The sequence below is a fragment of the Rhea americana genome, unplaced genomic scaffold (genome assembly GCF_003343005.1).
Source record: "Rhea americana isolate MKP2758 unplaced genomic scaffold, rheAme1 scaffold_31, whole genome shotgun sequence".
Classification (NCBI taxonomy): domain Eukaryota; kingdom Metazoa; phylum Chordata; class Aves; order Rheiformes; family Rheidae; genus Rhea; species Rhea americana.
In genome coordinates this window covers 4,259,750-4,284,110 of record NW_028186435.1, presented here as the reverse complement: position 1 = coordinate 4,284,110, position 24,361 = coordinate 4,259,750, and the positions used below count along the sequence as shown (strand labels likewise).

Genomic DNA, 24,361 nt, shown 5'->3' with positions numbered 1-24,361 from the left:
GTGCTCCCTACCTTGGGCAGTTGAGCAGTTGARATGAAAACTGGGTGCAGTTTCCTGAAAATAACTTTTCATATTTCAACATGAAGTGGTTACTGAAGCCTTCAAGCTCAGTACAGTGAAATGCCATTGCTTTCAGTAAGAAGCAATTGTTTCATATTTGGTGGAAAAGATTGCAATAGAAAGATTTCAGATGATTCATTTCCTATGCAGCATAGGTGTAATTCTGTTGGTTTGGGGCCTGAAACATGGTTTATACTTTGCACAACCATATTCTGTATTGTCCTTCCCATTCTAGCACAAAGAAAACATAAATTATTGCACCATTGCAGTAGAAAAGATAAACTGTAYGTTTGAGCAAGGCTGATATACTGAACTCAAGCCTGGCAGGATATAGGCTGATCCTGTGAYGATCTAAGTAGACTGACCCACACACAGAAAATGGAGCAACTTCAAATGGGTTATCTGCTTATATCAGGATTTGAGTTATATTAATATTAGTTAATGTAAGATACCCTGACGTCCCAGCAGRTCAGCTACCCACAAGACATATGATGAAAATGAGAGGGTGTTGGTGCCCTGAGAATACAGTACACCTGCAGAAAATGACCAGCTGTAGGTCTAGAAAAAATGCTGTTTTTCATTGCTATGTTTTACTTCCTTCTTAGTTGACTTCATGTTGTTTTGTGTCTTAAACATGTTTGAAAATGTCCTTCTGTTCAGACTATGGTGATGTGTGCACTATGACATCAGGTTGAGATGTATGGTATCAATATCCAGTGTAGCTAAAAGAAGTAGGGAAGTATCTGCRTTGTAACTGTTGATAATATCTGAAAGCTAATGTATTAATTATAGTGAACTTAAAATGGTATTGTATGACGTTCTGCAATAATAATTGGGAGACATTAGTTACACTTCTTCATCTAACAGCAACCTTTGCACATACAGTCTGAGAGCTGAAAGGCATTGCTAGGCTCTGCTGGCTTGTATCCCATTTTCAAACAAGAATCTGTAGCTGAAACTTAGCCATCCACATTTGAATTTTCTGAGCTAAATATAAGTCTTATGGTTAGGTACAGATATACGGACCTTACAGTTCATCGCTTTCTTGACACTCCCGATACTTCTGCGGGAATCATGAGAACTGAAGATCAATGGAAATAGGATGGTTTAATAAGACGTTGAAAGAAGCTTTACTAGCATACCAATATGGGTCTTCAGCTCCAAATGCCTAGTGAAGATGGACTGCGGATAATTGGAACATAGTTTAATGTGATAGTTATGAGAGGTAGCTCTTACTGAGTTATAAGCCCAATTAAGACATACAAAGAGGACTTTCTCATAATATTCATTTACATTAAAAACAAACAATTTGACTGTGAAGCTGAATGAACAGTTTCAGTATGGGAGCTAGGAAAGTATCTCAGTCAAAACTGTAATATGCTGAAAGTTGATAAGCTGAGAAGTAAACCGATAGCTTGGGAAACACAACTTGCTGTATTGGAAGGAGGTTTTTTCCCCCCTTTTTGCTACAGTTGCCATTTTTCTGAGAAGAAATTTGGGGCTTTGATGTTGAGTAGGCTGATTAGAACCATTTTTGTAATCCGTATTGTCATTTATTTTTAAATATTTCTTTAAATACCAGCTGCTTGTCACTCAACTAATAATCCTGACTAATGCATAGTGTTATTATAGACTGGTGTTCCTCTTTGTGTCGGTTTTACAATGCATTCAATTTTCAAGGCACTATTTTTGTGTATGTTTTTTATATGCTTTTACCTCAGTCTACTGAATAGGCTGTGTGTAAAATTTAATTTTTAGGAATACTTCCATTAAAGTGCCATTCCTGTTTTTATTCCTCTGTGTAGGGCATCAGTGGAATGTATATTTTTGATGGGTAAGTAATATTTTTTGAGGTTTGAGAGAACGTTTAGAGCCCCCTTTTCAGGACGTCCTTAATTTGCRTTTTTTCACACAAAAGGAGTTTAGTCGCTGGTTATTTTTCATCTTCCTACTTTTTTCTTAAACCACCTTCTTGTGCTTTTATATTACTGGCATTAACCACTGACATTAGGGGTAATATGGTACAAAGTATTGGTAAGTCTGTGGAGAGCACAGGCGTAGATGCATTTCCAGGGAGAACTCCCCTCTCCCTTCCCGCTGTTTGGATTGCAAACTTATCTCATCGCTGCTCAGCAGAAATAGGCACAAAATGAGGCGTCGCTAGGAGCGCGAAGGCAGCGCTTCCACAGTCGTGTTGCAACGTTGGGCTGACTTCAAGCGTCTCCTCACGCGTGAGCTGACAGGCCGAGTTTTTCGGCTTTGTTGTTTTGTTTTGTTTTGTTTTGTTTTCTGCCAGGAGCTCTTGCCTGCTTTCCTCTTTGCCCTTCCGTTCCCCCTTTCCCTCTCTTGTGGTGCTGGGCCGTGCCCGCAGCTCGCCTCTCCCGCCCTGCGCTCGTTTGAACGTGTCCACACGGCACGGCCTCGATCGCCTCGCTCGGCACACGAATTTTCCTAGCTTGTSAATGTTCCTGCAAATTTACCCTGAAGTGTCTTCTCCTGTGTCCCTTCCTCATCGAGCTCCAGCTTGGTTCACCTTTTCACATGAGGCGCTTGCTTTCGAGGATTTGTGCCTCACAATCTCCGCTTTAACGTTGTATTTGTAGGTGATTGCTCACTTTTGGAAACGTGAGCGAACATTTCTGCAACAAGCACGCRTGGCTTGTTAATGTGCCTGCGCTATGGCTTTCTCAGCACAGTCGAAATTTATCTGTGCTCTCTGGCTAGGCTCGGATCCCCTCCCCAGTAATATCAGCGTTGTGGCACCATACAGAAAAGCTGCCATTTTTATCTGGCCCTAGCAATTGTAATATCTTCTAGGGCCTACGTGAGGCTTAGTCATCTGCCCTTTCCGAACCTGCTCGACTGAGTCCTCGCACTGTGCCACAACCAGAGACGCAGCTGAGCGCTGCGACATGCTGCACCGACTTGCTCCCCACTCCACTACCAGCCGTCAGGCCCTATCTGCTATTTATTCCCTGCTCTGCGTGGCCATTCCTGCCCTTCCTCTTTGCTGTGCCTGCTCAGTCCCACGCAGGAGTTGCTTTCCTACTGCTCACTGCAGTTTCTTGGCATAAGTGATTTTATCTGCTGGCCCCATGTCAGCAGACTTTGTCCCCGGTTACGTTCCCTCCCGCTTGGGGTTCAGCGCCTGTCCCTTCTGTGCGTACCCCGAACGCCTGCGAGGGGAGCACAGGAATGAGATCCGACTTGCTCTGGGCTGGAGCAGAGTCCGGCCCTCCCGGCACGTGCGTAGCCTGGTCGAGCCCAAGAGCTGCGGTGCTTGCTGTCTGACACGGAATTTAGCTGTTAATAATCAGATTGGAAATTCACCTGCTACCCTTTTTGGACGGTTTTCAAATTTGTGGTTTTGAGGGACTAGCAAAGGCATATGCCTGACTCTAAGCATCCTCCTCTCAAATGTCATGTTCCTGCTCAAAAGCATAGTGGGTACAGGAATATTTCAATAAAGGGTTTTCGGAAGGATCTATAGGTAATGTACTTTTTTCTTAGATCTGTCTCTTGCAAACAGCAGAACTGTTTTGTGTCCAATAATAGAGCTGAGAGAGTCATCTAGCAGGAAAAAAAAATCAATTTACATAGTTTGGCAAAGTTATGCTTCATGGTTTTATCATTGGAAAGAATGAGAAGATGTTTTACTGTTTCTTCCCTCAAACCTTCTGATAGAAAATGGGGCTTTCATCTGACATGGCTCAGTCATCAGCAAACTGATGCTGGCTGTTACCTACCACTTCATTTCCCACTTTGCTGTCTTTTCAGAAACTGATGCTGCCAGTTACCTACTACTTCCCACTTTTCCTTTACATTCTTACAAGGTAACACTCTGCCTTTTAGTGTGCGTGTGTTTTAATATTTTTTATTTGTTAGTAAATTGGTGCCAGGTCCCTTCCCCAAGAGTGAGGCTTAGTGCAATGAGATGTGAAACCCCAAAGGCAAGCTGCCACCCTGGGGAGGGCGAGGGGTTCCCACTGCATCAGCTGCAGGTGCTAAACCAGCAGAAAACCATGCGCTTCTGTGCTGGAGGAGGATTCACTTGCAGCTGGTTGTAACTCCTTGAACCAGCTCCCTGAGGAGTCTGCTGGTGGCCAGGGAGTCGGCCACTGCCAGCAGGCGGAGTGGAAGGATGAAACCAAAGTGGCGGTGGCAGGCAGCTACCCATTAGATCCAGGTAGCTGTGAAATCAAAATGTCTCAGTAAGTGGAGTGGGCTATAACACCTCTTCCATCCCTTTTTTCCTTTTTATGATAAGCTCCATTTGTCCTTTTCCTAGTCTCCTGTAACCATGCCCACCTCCTACCCATTCTTAAAAGTTAATCTCTGTGACTGTCCCAGTATTGTAAAGTGAATTCCATTGGGTCCTGCCCACTTTAAATTATTTAGCGTATCCAAGGAGTTCTTAAACTACAAAGACAATTTTTCCTATGAAGACACTACTATGAGTGTAACTGTGCCTCTGATGTTAATTGTGGTAGCTATCTGGTGGAGGTTGTTGCTGTTGTTTCTTAAGAATTGAAGCTAAAAGGAAACAAATGCATGAGACTCTTAAGTGCTACCCGTTGTTAACGGTCCACATTAAATAGTGGATTCATAATTGATCCATATTTGTAATTGCTTGCAGTATTGGAAGAGAAAATGAAGTACAAACAGTTGATGCCAAACTTTTTATGTCTCTATAAATGGGTTAGATAGGTGGCTGGTTCAGATCAACAGTATGCTTTCCTGTGACATTTATGTCCCTTATCAGATGTATCAGTTTGTGCCTTTACCTCTGTGACTGCCCCATGTGCTTGCTCCAGCCTTCTATGACCCTCACTAGTCTGTAATCTGGTTTATGTTCCCTTTATTGTGTTYGAGTTTCATGTCACTGAAAAGTTTCTGTTAGTTTCTATGCTTCCTATACTTCTATGGGWTTGGGATACTTTGTGTTGTGTCCTTTGGCTTGGTATGTCTCATCAGGTTCCACATATTATGTCAGAAGATTCTGAGTGCTATGATGAATCAAACAATACAAATAAATAAAAATACAAATTTGAACAATTTGTGCAAAGAGTGAATATAGTGCTCTAGAGGAGAAGTTATGCAAATTACGATCTTTTTTAAAGGGCYACTGATTCTGTCAATTGCTCAAAGCAAATCTTGAGACTTCTCAATAGAAGTCTGACATCAGAAAGCACTATGAATAACTTCAGAGAGGGGAGAGAAAATGTTAGTCATCCAGAATCTCTAGCACATACACACACAAAAAAACCCTTTCGTCTGTAAGCGTCACAGAGAAGAAAGTGAGAGTATACGCTTTCAGTCCTGAATATTATCAGTTATGAAGTATGTTTAAAAAGAAAAAAGGGGGGGGGGAAGAATCACTTGAATCACTTGCTGAGTGATGTGTAAAGTCTGGCCAGCAATTAAATATTCCAGAATAAAATTGCCTCTCTATAACTTTACTAATCTATTTCTAAATTCTTCTGAAATATTTTGCTCTGTGTTTCTCTCTCTCAGGTTTTCTGTATGTTTTATGTCCTACAAAATAACTTTCCTGTAGCAGTATCTCTGTCATCTGGTGTTTTTCCAGAAGTCAGTAATCCTACGCTGCCTGTATGTACAGTGCTCTGATTAGTCCTAATGCAACCGGCAACATCATGCTGTTCCTAGCACCCGAAACACAGCCAGAACGGCTTGCACTACTGTGTGCAGCAAAGGGTGGTCGGTAGCTACCAAACCTGCTTATCTGAAGTTCACAGGGGAAAGTTGTAAGGGTTTAACCACAAAAGCAGGGGCAAAATATTATTCGTGTGTTATAGGCAAGTTCAGACAAAAAGTTTGGATATGCAGTCCAAACCTTAGTTTCTGTTCTGATGGATAGAGCCACTGCAAATCTCTACAGATTTTAAGTCTTTAGCATTTCCCCTCCTTCTTACACCTGGTTTTGAGAGTCACTTTTATCTTTAGTAATATCCATTTCACCTAGTCTTCCCGGGCCCTGAACTGTTCCCTTTTCACCCCTCCTTCTTTTTCTCTTAGTTCTGAAGGTGGCAAAACATTTTTTAAGTAAGCGTGAAATGTATTTCTCCCTGTGGAATAGTGCTAATCTTAATTTAATCCAATTACATTGGCTAAACATATTAGCTGGGTGCTTTTGTTAACAGTTGTCCTTTTTAAAATCTATGCCCTTGGATTACAGAGCTGCTGCCTCATGGAGAAGAGCAGAGACAGTTCGTGCCTTTAGATGTTAGCTGCTGCTGGGCCACCTGGCTGTGGAAGTGCCGTGTCCGTGCTGGTTAGCAGGATGCAGCCAGTTCAGTTTTTGCTCCACCACCAATGAATTAGTGCCTTGCCCCTTTGCACAAAATAGAGTGTGGCTTGAGCACTTTGCACATGTTATAATGTTGGTTTATATGAATTTCATGTGCTTTAACTCACCTGTTAATAAGTTTGAGGTTTGCAAACGGAGCCCAGCACTGAGTTGTTAGCTTTCCAAAAGTAAACACACACAAATGAATGTATTTAGAGACTTTTTTGGGTCACAGACGCAAAGTAAAACACACAAGCTAAATCCACAGTACAGAAATATCTATTTAGAAATTCATGGCAGAATGTATTATTTTATCTTGGTTCACTGAGGAGCAGAGTATGATGCAACTTTTTGGAGAAAGTCTAAAGAACAAGCAAATAAAACACTTTAAATTATTCAACCTAATTGAGTAATCAGTGTTCTTCAGAAACTGTTATGTGGGTAAACTTCATTAGACACAAAACTTCTTTCTCTCATTTTTTCTGTATCTTGCCAGGTAATGCTCTTTGTATTGTTAAGATAACAAATATGCTCAGATTAAATTTCAGTAACTTGAGTTGCAAGACACAGTATGGAATTGTTTCCAAAGTTAGTAGATTATGTTTCTGTCTACGAACAAAATTCATATTGATGGTAGTTTTCAATGCATTTTTCCATGTGTTACATTGTCTAACAGTTTAGTTCATTATTTTTCTTACTCAAAATGTCATACAGAGCCTTCCTCTGAGCTGAATGGAGCATTTAGCCAATTATCAGACATCTTCTTTCTAATAGCAGTTTTGCTCCASTTCCTCCATCTTGCTTTTATGTGGACAGCTCTAATGCAAACATCATAGTTCATGTGAAATAAATTTAATGGCTGTGCTTTCACCAAAGACAAACTGTTGACAAGCAGAAGAGAACAGTTATCCAGTGTTGCTATTGATACAACCTCTGGGGTTGCACTGCTGGAAAGTTTATTATGCTGGAACTTACTGATCCTCTCTTAAAGCAATCCGTTCAAATAGTGAAGGAAAAATTTAACTTGCATGAATACTACCTGTGCTCAAACTTACAGGGATATAAAGAGGTTTTCAGTAAAAACATAGCTCTGTGTGCACATATATTTGTGTGTGTCTGATAGATTGTTTTCTAGTTTTCATTTGCAACCCATCTGAGTGTAGAAAGGTTTCATACATATTTCAGAAAGTCCTGCCTTTGCAAAAGCAGGTCAGTTATCTTTTAAAATCTAAAAATTTACTGTTTTTTCCCCAAATATAACCATCAACCTAGCCTTCGAGAGTCAAACATTTAAGTCCACCTAAGTATTCTAGTAGATWATCAGATTTCTTGGTAATGAATATGGGGAAAGAACCTGGACGGATAGAGTACATTACTGTGAAAAATTCACTGCTGTGTGCCTTTCCTACAATCCCCGACTTATGTTTGATAAAGTGAAATAAACTCCATAATGCCCCATTGCTTAATTTTTTTTATTATTATTTTTATTTTTTAACAGGCAAAGCGAAGGCTGGAGCTAGGAGAAAGTGGTCACCAGTATCTTGCTGAAGGATTAAAAACTCCAAAAGGGAAAGGAAGAGCTGCGACAAGAAGTCCAGATAGTCCAAAAAGTAAGGGAACTTTTATTGTGTTCTGTGGTACAGTTTTCAACTTTATTAGCTGGGAGAATCAGAGGGAACCACTACAACACCCTGTTGCCTAGCTAAAAGCGTGTGTTTAGTATTGTTCGCCTCTGGATGTGTGTGTGATCTGCTCAACCATACATCCAAGCAGCGTGCGGCCCRGTTTCAGCCCATTTTGCTTGGTGGTGAGCAGCTGAGAGGCTGTAGAGATTCTTGGCTGCTTGGTCTATGCCTCTGTGTGCCGGGCAGCCTGCAAGGTCTCTAGACCCAGATCGCCCCTTCAGCCAAGGACATGAACCTGAGGATAGTTAACAGGTAGATGCTGGGGAACTGGAATATAGGGTCAAAAGCATGGTTATTCAGCAGAGCTAATCAGGGCAGCCTCTGCCATCCCCCTGGGTTTACAGCAGGCAGTATTCATTCCTCTGGCAAGGACTGGCAAAGAGTAGTAACTGTACCTTAACAGTGTTGTATGTTAAATGCTTTTTGTGGACTCTGAGCTACCTTCTTCACACTGGATGATGCACTGTCACTGTTTAGTTGCTACAAGCATCAATTATCGCACATCTGTATTGCCTTGTGAAGTGTGTTTTGTGCAATAGGAGCTGAGGAATATAGCCTCAGCATCCTGTTTTGGGATTTCAGTAGGAGAATTAGGCTGTGGGCTTGCAGAGTGGGGGATATGCTGTAGAAGAATGGAGAAAAGGGAGGAATTGGGGGAGCAGTGGTAATGAAGGGAGGRCAAGATACCATAAAGGAGGGAGGTAGTTGCCCCTCTTCAGCAGTCYTAAGTCCTTTATTCTATGGGACTTGCAAGAAAAGGTAAGCTGAATTAGCTAAAGATGTGAACTTAAAGCAGGTAAGTTAAACAACCATGTTGTTTTAATTAAACTAAATTTTGTTAAGCTAAATGAAGTCTATTTTAAATTTAAGTATCTTCTCACAAAAGTTCAGAACCATTTGCAAGTGAGGATGGTGCTGCAGAGTTGCTAAGGCTGTACAGAGGCTCCCTTGTTGTGCGACCCTGGCGTGTGCCATTTTAGGTGTGGGTCAAATATTCTCTTGCCTTTCTCACTCTGATCCTCTTACCCTTTTTCAAACCCAAAATTGGAGGGGATGGGAGAGAAGTACACTCTGCTTTAAATTTACAAAGTCACCTAACTGAGATGAATTTTCCTCCATTTCCCAGTGCAGTCAGGCCTTGACTCTACCAAAGAATGCGAGACACCTGGTTGTCTTTGTAAGCAGGCAATGAATCAATTTTCATTGAAAAGCCATCATATTCTTCCAAGTATTTCAGGGTAATCTAAAGGTTCGCTTTCGGGTATGATTTCAGTTTAGACTGACTTCTGCAATTAAGTATGGGACTTCGGATTTAAAAACATAAAAACACTGCTAGATCAGCCTGAAATTCATCCTTCATAATACTTCTGCTAACCTGAAGCAAGCAAAAGGTTCAAGAAGCACAGCAAAGATTTTGCTAATAGTAACGATATTATTCCCACAGGGAAACTTTGAACCCAGTAGACTTTTATTAGTGGCCAGCTTATTTCTTTTGTTATAAAGGCCTTGATTGAACATTTAGAATAAAAAATTATTCTTATCTGCATATTTAAGCTCTTAAAAGCTCATCTATTAAGTACATAGATGCTACTTTTGTGCATTGAAACACTAATTTGTGTAGTAAGATCCAAGCTGCTTGCAGATTTCTGATGTAAAATAAGTAGATACTTTTGCCCAGTTTGAGCCTGGTTATGGAGAAATGATAATTATAAAATATATCTTACGTCAATCTCATCTAATTAACTAGAGTTTTCTGTAAATCATGGATTCTGGCACTGATGGAATCTGTCATTTCATTCACTCCACTGAAATACACCGAAGTTCTGCTTAACTGCATGTGAAATACTTATATTACAAGAAGGGAAAATCAATCCCTGATGAAAGCTGGCTATCAGCCTGATGAAGGAGAGTCATAGGGAGATTTTTGGTATTGCTGCCAGAATAAATAGATACTAAAAATACTGTTAAGAATTCATATAGTGAAAGCCTAGGTAGAATATTGCTATATGTAACTATCAGTCTAATGGAAATATTTGTGTTTAAAAAATATATATATTTGCTCATGTACCTGTGATACTTGGAAAGTACATCTTGAAATCCAAATAAACATCCASTGGTAAGTCATGTCTTAATGAAGGTGTTTGAGAGTTTTCTTCAATAAAAATGAAAGAAATACCTGTAATATGTATCTTTTCATTTCTGGATGCTGTTTTCAGAACCAAAAAGAGAAAACTGATTTATTTGGGGATATTCTTTTTTCTAAGCTCCAAAATCTCCTTCAGAAAAGACTCGGTATGATACATCACTTGGCCTTCTTACAAAGAAGTTCATTCAATTGCTGAGCCAATCTCCCGATGGTGTCTTAGACTTGAACAGAGCGGCAGAGGTTCTCAAGGTGCAAAAAAGGAGGATTTATGATATCACCAATGTACTGGAAGGCATCCATCTCATTAAGAAAAAATCCAAAAACAACATTCAGTGGATGTGAGTATTTATCATCCTTTTCCATTCCTCCTGGCGGATTTCACTGTTACAAAGTAGCTGTGTTTCTTCCCTCTCAGCTTACATGCTAACACCTTGCTCTGAGCAATCATTCAAAATGCCTTCTATCAGGATAAGCTTTTTTTAGTTAATTAAGACAGTTTTGCAGTACATAAATAGCATTTCCTATGAAAATTAGAAACCAGAATTTTGTCTGAATATTGGATTAATTAATATATTTCTGTAAATAGAGTTCATTTTTATGACACATCTCTATCTGCTTTTTTCTTCAGTCTTCTTCAGGGTCTGTTTATAGCAGAAAGGATTTAGAAGTAAGGTTTTGTAAATGCTTAGAAATATTTGAATCTTCCATATTTCCTGCCTTTCTTGGTGGCAGGAAGTCATGAATACAGCATATTACGTTAGTTAAGTTGCAAAATTATTTGTCATTGAAAAAAAAAAAGCATTGTTTATGTTCACATGCTTCGGGCAGGTTTAGGGAAAAGAGGCTAAGAAACTGATTTGAATTGATTGATTGATTCACTTCCCCTGCCCAAAGCATTTTCTTAAGTTTTACAAATGTTTAAAAGGTGTCTTCATTCTTTGGATCTGTAGGGGCTGCAGTCTGTCAGAGGATGGTGGCATGCTGGCGCAGCGTCAAGGCCTCACAAAGGAGGTGACAGAATTGACTCAGGAAGAGAAGAAACTGGATGAGCTAATCCAAAGCTGCACCCTCGACCTCAAGTTGCTAACAGAGGACTCAGAGAATCAGAGATATCCTTTTTGCCAAAATCTTAAAGATGGTTTGTCTCCTTGCTGTTCCTCTGACACTAGCAGAATCCTTCAAAAGAACGTGATGTGAAGTATTATAAATTCCCATAAGGTGGCTAACCGTTTTTTATGAAGATGTATTCAAGAAGTCACTTAAGCTATTTGCACTTTGCTTCTGGAATATATATTAAAAAAAAAGTGGTATATGAAGCAGCCTTGAACATCTGTGTTTACATAGAGTAGAATCAAGAATTCAAGAATTCAGCTGATTAATGAGTGACAATGTCAAAGCAAAGCATGTCTTTCCAAAACTTGTGTTTTCTAGACTATTTTGAGCTTACAACAGACCCAATTTTTATGTACGCACAAATTGCAATGACATACAAAGTCTTTGCYAAGGTAACAAAGAATTCTATATTTATAATGATTACTGAATACACATCACATTATCTAATGTGTATATAAATTACAGGCACAGAGAGGAAAGGAAAGTTGAGGTTCATTTCAGTCTGAAACTTGCAACAAATTTCTAGACTTCTCTGGTCAGAGAAGCTATAACAGAATATCATAGGTAAGTTCTTTATGAACTCTCAAAATGACTATTTTAAAATAAATTATTTAATGTAATAGCAGTGCTCTACTGCATCAGGTTCATATGATTTCTTGGTATTTTGGTTGCTAATACCTCTTATAATTAAGCAGTTCTCATGTTTCTTACCAGATATCCTACCCTTTAGCAATGGAAGAGTGTTTTATTAAATGTTGATATGAAAACTTTTATTATTTTAAAATGTCAATAGTTCAAAGAGCATATAAGAAACTGGACTTATTTTGTTTTTCAAAGGATAGGAAATAATTCTAGCATATCATAAAAAGTGGTGTGAACAATGTAAGTATTGTCTTTTGAGTATACTTACATTTCRAAATGCCTATGAAAGCAGGAAACAGATGACCAAGTGGCAAAGGGAGTAGGGTCAGCACTGTCTTATACTAAGAGCCAGATCCATGAGGAGATTAAAGCAATGCAAAATTGAACATTATGATTTTTTCCATGAACCAATTGCCATGGTAGAACTCCCTGCCCTGAGTTTGCTGGTTCTCTCAGCAGTGAGCAAAGGGGATCACCACAAGCAATGTGTTGAGCATTTACTAATAATACTACTAATTACCGAGGAAAGAATGCAGCAGTGCTAAAAAAAGGGGATGAACCTGATTGCATCCCCATACAGTCTTCTGCTTACCTCACTGAAGTCTGACAAGAGACGACCTTTTGAATATTGATGGATCTAAGAAGCTTCTTCCTTCTCTTAATCTCTGAAGACAAAGTTCTTGTTTGTTGAAGACTAGCTTTTTTCTGATGATTAGCAGTGCCAGAACATCATCTGTGCTCAGTCTGAGTGGTTTCTAATCTTTCTGTAAGTAGAATCAGAAAATAACTCATTGTTATTGTCAATGTTTTGAAATACCACTAGTACYAGGTTGGGGAGTTTTTGGCTACAGTCAAAAATACAAAAGATTTTACKTTGTCAGCTAGCTAAGCTGTAGAAATTCTACAACTTTGTCAAATATATGAAGAGAAATTAGGTGGTTTGTCTGAGGAGAAATTGGATACAACAGTCTGATTTGATGGATTGTCTAATGGACATGGCTTGTCACCTTTATACATCAGTTTCAGCCCAGCTCTACTATGAAAGAAGATTGTTGTTGCTTAGTTTCAAAAAGATACAATGTGTTCCCGTGTTTGCATCCTGGCAGATGCTGTTACTGTAATTTGCACTCTGCCTTTGCAAACCTTAGTAAAGGACTGGTAAAGGCCTTGAATTTACATGAAAGCTAACCTGTAATTTTGCCTCCTGACTTGTCACTTTTTGCTTTTGTTCCATTYGTGTTTTGAGCTCGGGCAGTTTGTTTTGCTGAGGTGTAAAGTAAAGTTATATGTTTACCAAAACAGTTCACAGTCCCCTGTCCTCTTCCTCCCACCCCTGCCAAAAGTCTAACCACAGATTACCAGGTGATATAAAAATAAAAATTAGTTGGACTTCCTTGATAGATGGTTACTAAAATAAAATATCAAAATGAAAACTAAAATGATAATTTTACTGATGATTTCAGAAATGTATTGCGTGTAAGCATCTAAAAACATGTGTCTGTATGTTTCTTTACACCTTTTCCGTGGTTTCYAGTTCTCTGCATCTTGTTTGCAAGTGTGTAAAAATTTTTCTGCATGCCATCTGAGTAAGCTCAGGTTGGTGGTTTTTAGTTTATGTACTTTTATGCATATAAAAKATGAGATAAAAGTATTCAGAAGAGAAAGTTCCTTTTGTCACTCAACARTGGCCCCAGCTGATATACCAAAGAGAAGTTCTCAGACACTCTGATCACAATCACAACCAGTCTTTTGTCAGGGTAGTGCTATAAAGCATGATTTGAGTGCAGAGGATAGGAAACTTGTAACAGGCCTCAGAAAGACAGATGTGGCTATGAAAAAAAAGGAAAATAATTCAAAGAATTCTGTCTTTTCTAATAGCATGAACATATTGTAACATGTGTTGGAAAATTCCTTGACACTGATTACATTAGCTTATGTGACATATCAAGACATTCGAAAAATTAGTGGCCTTAAAGACCAAACTGTTATAGTTGTGAAAGCTCCTCCAGAAACAAGACTTGAAGTGCCTGACCCAGTGGAGGTAAGAAGAGATTGGCTTTTCCTGCCCTACATATCACTTTTCTGTAGAGTAAGTGTGCTGTGAATTCTACTGYGGTAACCAGTGTCTAAGCTGGATTATATTGGCATACAATTCCATGATGAATATAGATTCATCCTTCTTAAAAACTTTGGGGTGGGGGGTTAAAAAAGGAAGGAGAATCTTAAAAAAAAAAAAAAAAAAGAGAGAGAGAGAGAGAGAAAGAAATTATGTAAGGCACTCATTCTCCTCTCTGCAATACTGAAATTCTACTATTTCATTCCTTTTCTTTGGATTCCAAATTTCTCTTCAAAGTAATCCACACAGTTTATTTAAATTATTCTCTTTTGCCATACTTTACATAAAGAACTCTTCCTTGACAGTTGAATGTTCCTGTTTATAAGACTGTGAAATATTTCTCTTGAGCGACAACTCTTATTCCTCTAGCTTTTATGTAGTTTTAGTCAAAACGTTCATAGATAACGCCTTAAACATCTTGATGACTCACATTACTGATATTCTAACTTATTGAGACATACATTCTCCTGTGAGATTTTCTTTCAAGTATTGAAGTCATTGTAGCAACTTGTTTTTCATCCCTAGAGTCTATTCTGACCCTTCCTTCTTCCTTCATCTTCTTTGCTTCACTGATGCTGACTTTACACCTCTGTGTAAACTTCATATTACACTCTCTTTGTGCACTTTTTTGTTTGCCATTGTGATGTGTGTATATGGGATGGAGATTTCCTACTTTCTTTTTTTATCAGTACTTGTATTTGTGAAGCTCTCTGTGTTCATCCATGTCGCTCCTTGATCACCCTTTGCTACGCAAGCCATAGTCTCTGAGCGCCAGCTTTTGTATAGAGATATCTGGCCCTCATTCTTTTGTCCTAGTTTCATTTCTTATCTCAGGTAGATGTCTAGGGTAAATTAGCTGCTTCTCACTTCCTCTGCCTGCTGTGGCAATTGCAGAGAAAAATGCTTCAGGTGACTTTTCTTTGAAGATACCCTCAGGGAGTAGCTTTACTTTTTTTCGTATCTCCCAAGGTTTTGAACCACGTTAGTCAGCTACTGCTGTGATTTTCTCTCCTAGTGAAACATTCTAGATTGTAATTCCCAGTTAATATGACAGACACAAGTATGTTGGACAAATGTAAACTCTTCGCAGATCTGTTAATAGCCACTGCTTTAAARATTCAAAAGTGTACTTTATTTGTTCACTCAAAGAACAATTAAAGATAAGGCCAAAAAAAAAATCTACATGCTATGTTCTTACTTCTGTATTACTCCTTCATTATTAATGTTGGGCTGGTTCCACTGAGCCGAGCTCTACCTACGCCAGGGTGGGCAGTAAGAGACTCCTCCAGCTTCTCTCTGCCTTCTTTTACTAAGATTCTTCTTTATTTGCTTAGGCCCATTGAACCGTCCTTCTTTCTTCTGGCTTTGTCTTTAATTCTCCCTTTGATCCTACTTGCAGGTTTTGGAAGAATAAATTATTTTGCTGCAGTGAGGAATGGTTATCTTCTATCAGTCTCCATAAATATATGTTGTTATCGTTGTTTTCTTTCCCCTCATTATTATGCTCTGATTTTTAATTCAGTGAATTCAGGCAGGCAGGTAGAGATGCACACAATCATTTAAAGTAGTGCCTGTAACTCTCTTATCCTTCATACACAACTTACTCATTTGGTTTTCAGCTTCAGGCAGTAGAAGAACAATTTCTTTCTCTCATTCACAGTTACATGTCCATGTCTGTTTTGCWTGTATCAGCCACTCAACAGGATCGTCTTCATCTCCAGCTCTCTCTGCCTCCTCTTCTTTAAYTGCCTACAACATTGTTTCCTTGAACCTCTCCTTAAGTACCCTTAACTTTTTCTGTGCCCATCCCTGTTTGGTGGTTGTCCTCTGTATTTGTAAAATAGTGAGTACATGTTCTGCTATGTAATTGTCAGAATATAAACAATTGAAGGAACTTTTTGTCAAAGGGCATAATTAAGTGTTTGAAACAAGTCTGCCAAGAGGTGTATAATGTCTGTATTCATGGTTTTTTAAACTATTAATGTAATACAGCTGCAGCAGGCTTATTTTTAACTGGAGTCGTTTATAATTTTCCATCATAACCCTAAGAGCAACTTTGCAGATTTTGTATGTCTATATATGTCATCTACTTTTATTGTACCACTATATAAAAGCTAAGAAACCTAACTTGCGACAAATTCAAAATTCCTATCATTCAGAAATGACACCTTCAGAATTAGAGTTGCTTCCCGGGGAGGGGGGGGGGGGGAGAATGAAGGACTTACATGAACAAGTTTGGGTGAAAAAAGGACACATCTTTTTTGTCTATTTGGAAAAATTTCATGTTAAATGGGTGAATTTATAGACAGCCTTTTGAGTTCAATGTGAACCGGAATACTGAAGAATCTTTTGTAGGAAGGGATGTTTTGCTTCATTTCACAGAAGAAACTTTTACACAAATATATCCAATATTATTGTTATGAATAAAATCTATAATAGTTCTATTCCATCAGAATGCTCCAGGCCATTCCTGGAGGAAATCTAAGGAAATGTTAGAGTTTCGATCCTTTATATCTCTGTGGTTATGATATGGCATACAAAATAGCGGGCTTCCCAGATTTTTGCACTACAAACAATGGGAACATTTTACTGTTCTCTTCAAGTGTGTATTAGTCAAGCCTTTCACATCTTCAGAAGAGTGTGTGTGGGATTTTTAATTCTGTTGATTAGTAAAGAATTTTTTTGAATGTTACTCGTGCAAGAACTTACTAGCGCTTGTCAATATTCTGTCATGTTCATTACTATAAAACCTTGCTGATATTTGTTTCCTCAGCAGAGTGCATTGATACATTTATCTAGTACTCAAGGACCTATTGAAGTTTATCTATGCCCAGAGGAAAATGATGCCCTCAGTCCAATGAAAACCTATAGTCAGGACCACAATGGAAATATTTCCAAGACTATTTCCAAAGGTAAGATTGTTTCTTTGTAATACTAGCAGTCTTCCTTTCTGCTTTCAGGTCTCATTTTGAATTTCAGAGATCCATCTCTCATTTTTTGTCTTTATTTTTCTATGAAGTGAAAAGCTAAAGTATCCATTTTTCCACAATGTCACTCTGTTGTACATTGAAGGGAAAAACTTATTTTTCTTTGCACCAGTTGTTTAAAATAACTTTCAATATGTAAATTTCAGTAATAAATAGCAAAGATTCTTCTTGACACAAAGGCAGAAATCTGTGTATATTGATATATGGAGCTACTTGGTGTCTCTGAGGACATCTATTACTTGGTTTTCCCTTTGAAGTATTTAGGATTGTGAGTTCCAATAAAGAAAGGGTATCTTTCACTGCCCTTATTTTTTTTTCAGTTGTTGTTTAAACCTTATAAAATAACTATTTATTGAAAAGCCAGTGGTAATAGCAACAAGAGTCTTTTTGAGAAGCCAAAAACTCTAGAAATTATCTGAATTGGATTTTCATTCAAATGATGCTTTTCAAAAGGCCCCTTCTGTGTTAGGTTGGGTTTTTTCGTTTGTTTGTTTGTTTGTTTTCATCCATATCTTAAATATATCACCTATGTTTTCYTTCCCTCCCAAACTTACAGAAGTGGCTTCCAGTAACTCAGGACAAGGTGACTGCTCAGTGAATATGGCTACACTCTCTCCWTTGGCTTCTCCAGCCAACCTTCTCCAGCAGACTGAGGACCAAATTCCCTCAAACTTTGAAGGACCATTTGTGAATTTGCTGCCTCCTCTGCTTCAGGAAGATTATTTGCTGAGCCTCGGGGATGAAGAAGGCATCAGTGATCTCTTTGATGCTTATGATTTAGAGAAGCTTCCTTCATTGGTAGATGAGTTTATATACAGCTGATTCTCTTAAATGATGTCCATATTTATCATGTTTTTATTAGAAATGGAACACCTGCTGTCATTCAGTAGTCCCCTACTTACCATAAAATAGCATTATTAAATGATTCAGGCTCCTGAACAGTGACGATATTTTAATTAAATACTCCCTAAAMTACCATAATAAAATAACTGAAGGCTTTTGCAACAAAGCCTTCTCTTTGACCCCAAGCTCCAGCGCCTTGTGAGTCAGCAAGTGCAAGCAGGTGACCATAGATGTTTAGTTTTCACACTCCCCCAGTCTCTGCTTACCCTGACAAGTGGGCTTAAGAAGGGCTCAATGAACTGGTTTAGTCATAAATAACAATTTTATAATAGTATTTCAGGTCGTGCCTTCTGCAGAGAATGCATGTCTTTTGAGTCTCATAACATGGATTGTACCTGCAGTAAACATAAATATGAAGAAAAGTGGAAGTGTGAAAATGAGATTCTTCAGCTATTTGTGGGAATGTTTAAATTGCTGTCATAATGCTCATTTTGAGCTGTGTATATGTCTCACTATGAGGTCAAATACTTATGTCCTTAAAAGCTTTTAATAAAAATACATTGTAAATGTAGTGTATATTGCAAATATTGAAAAGTATAAAGTTCTGCCACTTCTCGTAGTAATCACAGATTTTTAAAAATGCTTGTGTAAGTGTGTGTGAAAGTAGTTTTTTGTTTGTTTTTTTTAAACTAGGACRAAGATGCACAGTTCAATTTTACTGCCCCCAGCGTGCATTAGAACTGGTACATAAATTTTTGTGGTACTAAGTGGGGCTTTGTGTTAAGTGCCTACTAGAGATGCACTGTGGGTTTTTCCCTCTATGGAAAACACATACGCCAAGCTTTGTTTGTTCAGTATATCATATTTATCTCAGTGGGTTAGCTTCCTCTGCTTACAGCTTTTTATAATTCTCCTTGCCAGTGAAATAGAACTAATTTTTTTCCAAAGTACATAACTGTAAGTACCACATCAATTGAATTGCATTTATTTTTTGAAAATCTTTGGTAGTATAGTATAGTACCAATATTTATTTTTTTGAAAGTGAGAGGAATTCTAAGAAGTCTTAAATATTTTCTTTTTTGAGTGTAAAATATTTTGCCATGTTCTGGGCTAAATTAATGTATGTTGATTAGATGATGCCCATATAATCCTTTTGTTTGCATTACTGTTGTGCTTATCTGACATATTCAGAAAATTAGTACTATTTGTACTGTAGTAGAATATTATGTATGCAGGTTTTCTGGTACCATTGAGTTGCTGCTATAAAAGCTCACACATGAAATGGCAAGAAGTCACAGTACTAATAAGAAAACTGTATGACTGTGTGAGTTTTGGAATATAACAAATGTATAAAGGGCAACACATTAAGAACTGTTAAACAGTGTTAAGTGTGTGTTTATATGTACAAATGTGTGCATAGATCATTCAGCGGTTGTATTTAAGTTGATATATGTTCTCAACTCACACTTTAGTTATCTAGCAGTTTTGTACAATAGAATTAATTTGTAAACACTGCCAGAATATTTTCTAGCTGGTTTGTAATTTTTTAAGAGTTTTTTTAGATGTGGATCTGTAAATAAAATTGTAGTATTTAAAGTTTTAGTCTGTGGAAAAGGAAAGTAAAAGTTGTGTGAGCATGAAGATTTGTGAGACAAAGGGGCACTTTTGTGGGGAAAGAGAAAATGAAGACTAATGGAGATCATCTTTTTTGTACAAATTAAACACTTGTCCCAATGTGTGTGGGCAAAATACTAATCTAATTTAGCTTTGCATTGTATGCTAGTTGAAAAAAAACTCTGTAAAATACTGTAAAAAAACAAAAAAAAAGCTTTTATGGTGAGTTTTGTAAATAGATTTATTAAAGGATGACCTGTTCTCTAGCTGTGATCTTACCACTTCAAATGGATGTAATTTGAATAAATTTTGTATGGTAATGAATCAATAAAAACAATTTTTTAAAGAGCTTAGATTTGTATATGACTTTTAAAATTCTTGTTACTCTTGGTGCCTAGAATACATCTTCTTGGAACCTCACTGTTAACGTTTTCCATCATTAGAGCTGCTCACTCATTTCACATCATCTCTGCTTTGTTTCAATTTTTTAGTTTGATGACAATATGTTCAGTGGTTTTAAAGCCTGAGTGAAATCAGTAGAAAAAACAAACATGTAAAGAGACAGTAAGAGATCCAGAGGTGGGGATAGCAATGGTCTATTTTCATTGATTYCCCATATGAACTATGAACTGACTTCTTGCAAAATTCATGCAAATTTAGTTATTCTAGAATTAAACAATATAGCAGAAATTGGTGAGGATTGATTTAATGTTTCTGCTGCTAACTCTCCGGAAGTCTCAATAGTAGCATTGAAAATGAGTTCTAATTAGTTGTGAGTCATCTCCAAATGTCTCCTACACTAGACATGCTCTTATGAACCTGTTCTCCCTTTCTGGTCTTAGTGCTGCACCTTCTCAAATATATGGCCAATAAACCACTACAAGAAAAGAAAAGGGCATTTGGATGATAAAATCACAATAATGTGGTTGTTTAACTGTTCCACTTCTGAGCAAGTTGTATGTGTCTTTTCTTCTTCCTTGTACACAGGAAGAAAGCAACTATTTTTTCTCTTTATGCACCTGACCATACTCTTAACTTGAGCACACAGCAACACTGAAAGGAAGATTACAGAGAAGATCTTCTGTTCTTCTATATTCCTAATAAATAATAAAAGAGGGCTAGAGAACTGCTCTCTCTGATCTCACTGTGAAGCAGAGATGACAATCAATGTCCTCTTTCTGTCCTGTTTGTAATTGTTGCCTGGCCTGTTACCATATGACTGCCATAAGCAATTTCTACTTGCCTCTAAMGTCTGCTGATGATAGACACTTGTCGTTTTCTTTCCCGTTCCCTCTCTTTCTGTATCTGCTTTGTGAACTTGAGAAATGTTGAGTTGCAGGAACAAAAACATCCAGTTAAAGTATTTCATTTAGTAATTGGAGTACAAGCTGTTGATCATTCTGTTTCCCAGAGCTAGCACAGTGTCCCTGGACTTTATCTAGCACAGTAATATTAATTTCAGGTAGGCTTTATCATGGCCTATATGTGCTGCACTTCAAAAGGATAAATCACATCACTGTCTTTTTACAGGCATAATTTTTTTTGTAAAAAAAAAAGGAAGTATAAAGTACAAGAATTCATCTCCCTGTTTTGTTTTCCGTGCAGAAGCAAGATCTGCCTGCATTTTACTCTGTATCTAAAAAAAGATATCATAATTCTTTGCCTTTATGATGTCTGAGTTTTTCTTCATCTGCCTCTTTTTCTAAGATGTGATAAATAAAAAATRTGATAAATAAAGGACAAAAGGGAATTGCGATCAATTCTGAGTGGTGCTCAATGTTGCTGACAGATGAGCAGGAACAGAGTAAGAAATCTTGTGTCCAAGGGTCACCACTTTGTTCGTGCTTGTCATCTCACTTTCTCTTCTACCCGTAAGTGCATGTTAGTTATCAGAGAGTAAGGTTATCAAATAAAAATCGGGCACTCACTTCCCTAGCTGTTTCCGAAAGGATGTTAGATGAGATATTCTAAAACAATTAAGGATGTACTTTCAACTAACCACAAGCTAAAAYTGAGTTTTTTTATATCCCTAGTATTTATGTACTACCAAACTATGTACCTACACCTGCAAGATCTCTAATGACTTAAGATGGTAACCCAGCCTGAGGCTGGGGTCTTTGGGTTTACCACCCTAGAAGTAAGAACAGTAAGAAGTAAGGTATGCAGGCAGTTTGGAAGAGATGTAATCTAAAGCTGTTCTTAGAGAGTTCAAGGATTGGAACATACATATTTCCACTCTACAGAAGACCAGTATTGGCACTTACACCGCAAGCTGCTGTTTCTTAAAACRTTTTCCCAGGTGGGTATAGGTAGGTAAGGTCTCTTCCTGTAATTATTTGCTTCTCTTGCTACATGGTTGGGCACTACCAGCAGCCTGTGTGCAGCCTGGCTTGTTTCTATGAATGTATTGCAAAACAGTTTAGCTTTGTGAGCTTCAAAAGCAGTTAAAGAGTGCTTCCATGTTGTGGCTACATCCTAAGACTGAGTACAACTGTGCTGCCACAAGGGCCACTTGATATTGCAAATTCCTGGCAGTGGGACAAAGTAAGGCCACTGCCGGATCATGCTGAAACTGATCGGCATGCCCTATTTATTTATGTCACTAGGTATGGGACACAGGGAGCGCTGCTGTTATTCCTGCCTGGGAGCTGCTCTAGGAGCTCACTGCTTCCCCTCAGTAGGTAGTGTCTTCTGAATCTTGGCCAAGTAGAGACTCTGAATGTGTCTTGCAGGCTAYCTGTGCTCTGCTTTTTAGTCAACCATAAAATAGAACTGATGTCTGTCCATTTTTTTAACAGGAGAGGAACATTCGACTAGTCAATATAACTGTGCAGTGCTCTCAGAATAGGGAAGTTTCATTCAAGAACTGCAAGTGAAATACTCAGGAAACTGAACGTGGGAGATGATTGAAAAGAATAAGGAAAGGGTTACCAGCCTGATAAGGCAGCAGTTGGAGTACTAAGATTAGTAATACATATATTGCTATTTGCTGGCATACTAAGGACTACTTACACAGTATTATGAAGGTGGATGTCTAAAATAGATTAATGCAAGTACTGATTTTTTAGGATGTTTCATTCCAGTCTCTTCTGGACTAGAAATATCGCAAAAGTAATATATTGCACATCGCATTGTGTCTCAGAGTGACTCTGAAAAATATATGTGTGTTTAAATAAAGACCAATCATAAATGCTAATCTATCTTAAGCTGTAACAATGATTCTATCATGAGGCCAGGATGATATTAATAGTGCTCAGTCCTGCTTAGAATGATTTGTTCTTAATGACTGATTTAACTGAAGTGCTTGCTTCTTTCTATCTAAATTTTCCTTTTCAAATCTCTCCCGTTACTTTGTTCTCATAGTTATCCTTTATTTTGCCTGTGAACACTGTCAGATAAGTGTGACATAAAATAAGCATATTTTTTAAGAAAAAGGAGAAGGAGGAGAAGTGATATTCAAAGGTAGAAGGTGCCAAGTTTTACCTGCTTGCAGACCATTATGTACTATGGAATACACTCCAGGCTTTCGTTCAGTTCCCCTCCTGTCAAAGGAAACTATAATCTGCTATCTAGAAAATAATAATRAAAAAAAGATTCCAAAACTCATTCTAAAGGGACTAACTTAATGTTCAAAATGTATTTACAAGAAATGGTGATTTTTATAATCTGAAGTAGTCTACCCCAAAATAAAAATGTTAAAGATGCAATATAAATTATCTTTTGAGGTAAACTGCATATATTAAAAACAAAACAATAATAATATGATCACCTTTGTATCATTTTGATCTACAAGGAAACTATATACTTAACAAGATGGCTGCTTAGGACCCTAACCTTAGCCAGCCAAATTTAAACACTCAGACCAAAGACTTCCAAAATAATTAACCAGAAAAATTGCTATTAGTGCTACGATTGACAAAAACAATGCTAGAAACTAGTCATCCAAAATGAAATATTTTGACCAATGTCTTCCAAAATGATTAATCAGAAAAGTTGCAACTAGCTCTGAATTTTAAGAAGAGCGCCTAAAAAAATGTTGTGGTCACAATAGGAATAAATAGTTCATCATTCATTTGGATCAGATCAGAATCCATCTCTTATAACTGGATATCGATTGCTAGACCTTGTTCCCAGTTAAAACACAGATGGATTTCCAAGGATTTGCAGAAACAAAACATGACTRAAGGAGAGGTTTAAACCTTAGTGCTCAGCAGATGCCAAGACACAGAAGGTTATTCGCATTTCAGAGACCACCATGGATACTCCTGCATGAAAATGTGTTGATTTTCTCCACGATTTCACCTTCGGCCTCGGAATATTTGTTTCCAGTGCAACAAAAGCAATGTTATCACCTGATTTTGAGAGAATCCCAGGTTTCATGTTCTTAGAAACATTTTTACGGCTTTAGAGAACAGCCTTAAAACGTGACTAGTGCGCTCCAGCTAAATTAGCGGGAAGGAATTCGACCACTGACGCTGGTAAATCCGCTAGACGCGCTCGTGCTTTTAAATGCGTAGCGGAGGGAGAGCCCGCATTTCTTTTTAAACACCGCCTTTCAACGAGAAGGCGGCAGCCCGACCTCAGAGCTCCTACACCGCCCTCACGGTTTCAGGGCTGCGAGTCCCCCTTTCGGCCTGGGGCAGCGCTGAGGCGGCGCCGTGCGGCTCCAACGGCTCTAACGGCCGCGCGCCCCTACGGGCGGGCGGGGTCTCGGCTCCGCCTGCCCGCGGCGCGCCCCGCCACGCCCCGCCGCCCTGCGCTCCGCTGAGCCCGCGCGCCCCGCCGCCTATTTTGTCCCCTCCGCGGCCCTGTTGTGACGTGCCGGCCTGCGCGGGCGGCCATGATGGC

General features: G+C 38.4%; 1 protein-coding gene across 2 annotated transcripts in view; it reads left to right on the top strand.

Moving 5' to 3' along the window:
* E2F3 (E2F transcription factor 3) overlaps positions 1 to 19,856 on the top strand; it is a 44,180-nt gene extending 24,324 nt beyond the window's left edge. The window contains exons 2-7 of one of the 2 annotated variants that reach the window (XM_085310033.1): positions 7,866 to 7,977; positions 10,317 to 10,536; positions 11,149 to 11,307; positions 13,880 to 13,994; positions 16,846 to 16,981; positions 17,613 to 19,856. In XM_085310033.1, coding sequence (XP_085166159.1) covers positions 7,866 to 7,977; positions 10,317 to 10,536; positions 11,149 to 11,307; positions 13,880 to 13,994; positions 16,846 to 16,981; positions 17,613 to 17,878 — 1,008 coding nt within the window. In that variant the 3' untranslated portion in view covers positions 17,879 to 19,856. Of the gene's footprint in view, positions 1 to 7,865; positions 7,978 to 10,316; positions 10,537 to 11,148; positions 11,308 to 13,879; positions 13,995 to 16,842; positions 16,982 to 17,612 lie in introns of both variants that reach the window. The other variant, XM_085310032.1, reaches the window with a different exon arrangement.
* The last annotated feature ends 4,505 nt before the right edge of the window (positions 19,857 to 24,361 follow it).